At 65.7% G+C, this 842-nt stretch overlaps 1 protein-coding gene across 1 annotated transcript in view; it reads left to right on the top strand.

Moving 5' to 3' along the window:
* Positions 1-842, top strand: part of OSBP2 (oxysterol binding protein 2) — a 116,798-nt gene that overhangs the window by 94,518 nt on the left and 21,438 nt on the right. Inside the window, 1 exon segment of the mRNA XM_017746510.1 lies at positions 6-147. Within this exon segment, the coding sequence (XP_017601999.1) occupies positions 6-147 (142 nt within the window).

Raw genomic sequence — 842 nt, forward strand, 5'->3', positions numbered from 1 at the left:
GCGGCCTGCAGCATGGGCGGGTCCAGCGGATCCGGCTGGAGGAGACCAGCGAGCAGTTAGCCAAGCAGCACAACAGCTTGGAGCGCGCCTGCCGCGGGGCGCCCGGCCTGGCCTCAGGCACCGCCAGCATCTCCAGCACCGCCAAGGGTGAGTGCCAGGGATTCCTGGGATGGGACAGGGCTGCTTGGGATTCCTGGGATGGGACAGGGCTGTTCCAGGATCCTCAGGATGGGACAGGGCTGTTCCAGGATCCCTAGCATGGGACAGGGCTGTTCTGGGATCCTGGGCATGGGACAGGGCTGTTCTGGGATCAGGATGGGACAGGGTGGCTTGGAGACACCCAGGATGGGACAGGGCTGCTTGGGGATCCCCGGAATGGGACAGGGCTGTTCTGGGACCAGGATGGGAGAGGGTGGCTTGGGGACACCCAGGATGGGATGGGGCTGCTTGGGGACCCTTGGGATGGGACCTCCAGGATGGATCAGGGTGTTCCACTCAGGGACCCCCAGGATGGGATGGAGCTGCTCGGGGACCCTTGGGATGGGACAGGGCTGCTTGGGGATCCCCAGGATGGGATGGAGCTGCTGAAGAACTTCAGGATGGACCAGGGCATTCAACTCGGGGACCCCCAGGATGGGACAGAGCTGCTCAGGGACTCCTGGGATGTCACAGGGCTGCTCAGGGACCTCTGGGATGGACCAGGGTGTTCCACTTGGGGACCCCTGGGAGGGGACAGGGCTGCTCGGGGACCCCCGGGATGGGACCGGGCTGCTCAGGGACCTCTGGGATGGACCAGGGCATTCTGCCTGGCTGTTCCCAGCGAGCTGCCAGCCATGGGGAGG

The sequence above is a fragment of the Corvus brachyrhynchos genome, unplaced genomic scaffold, assembly GCF_000691975.1.
Source record: "Corvus brachyrhynchos isolate BGI_N302 unplaced genomic scaffold, ASM69197v1 scaffold19, whole genome shotgun sequence".
Lineage (NCBI taxonomy): Eukaryota > Metazoa > Chordata > Aves > Passeriformes > Corvidae > Corvus > Corvus brachyrhynchos.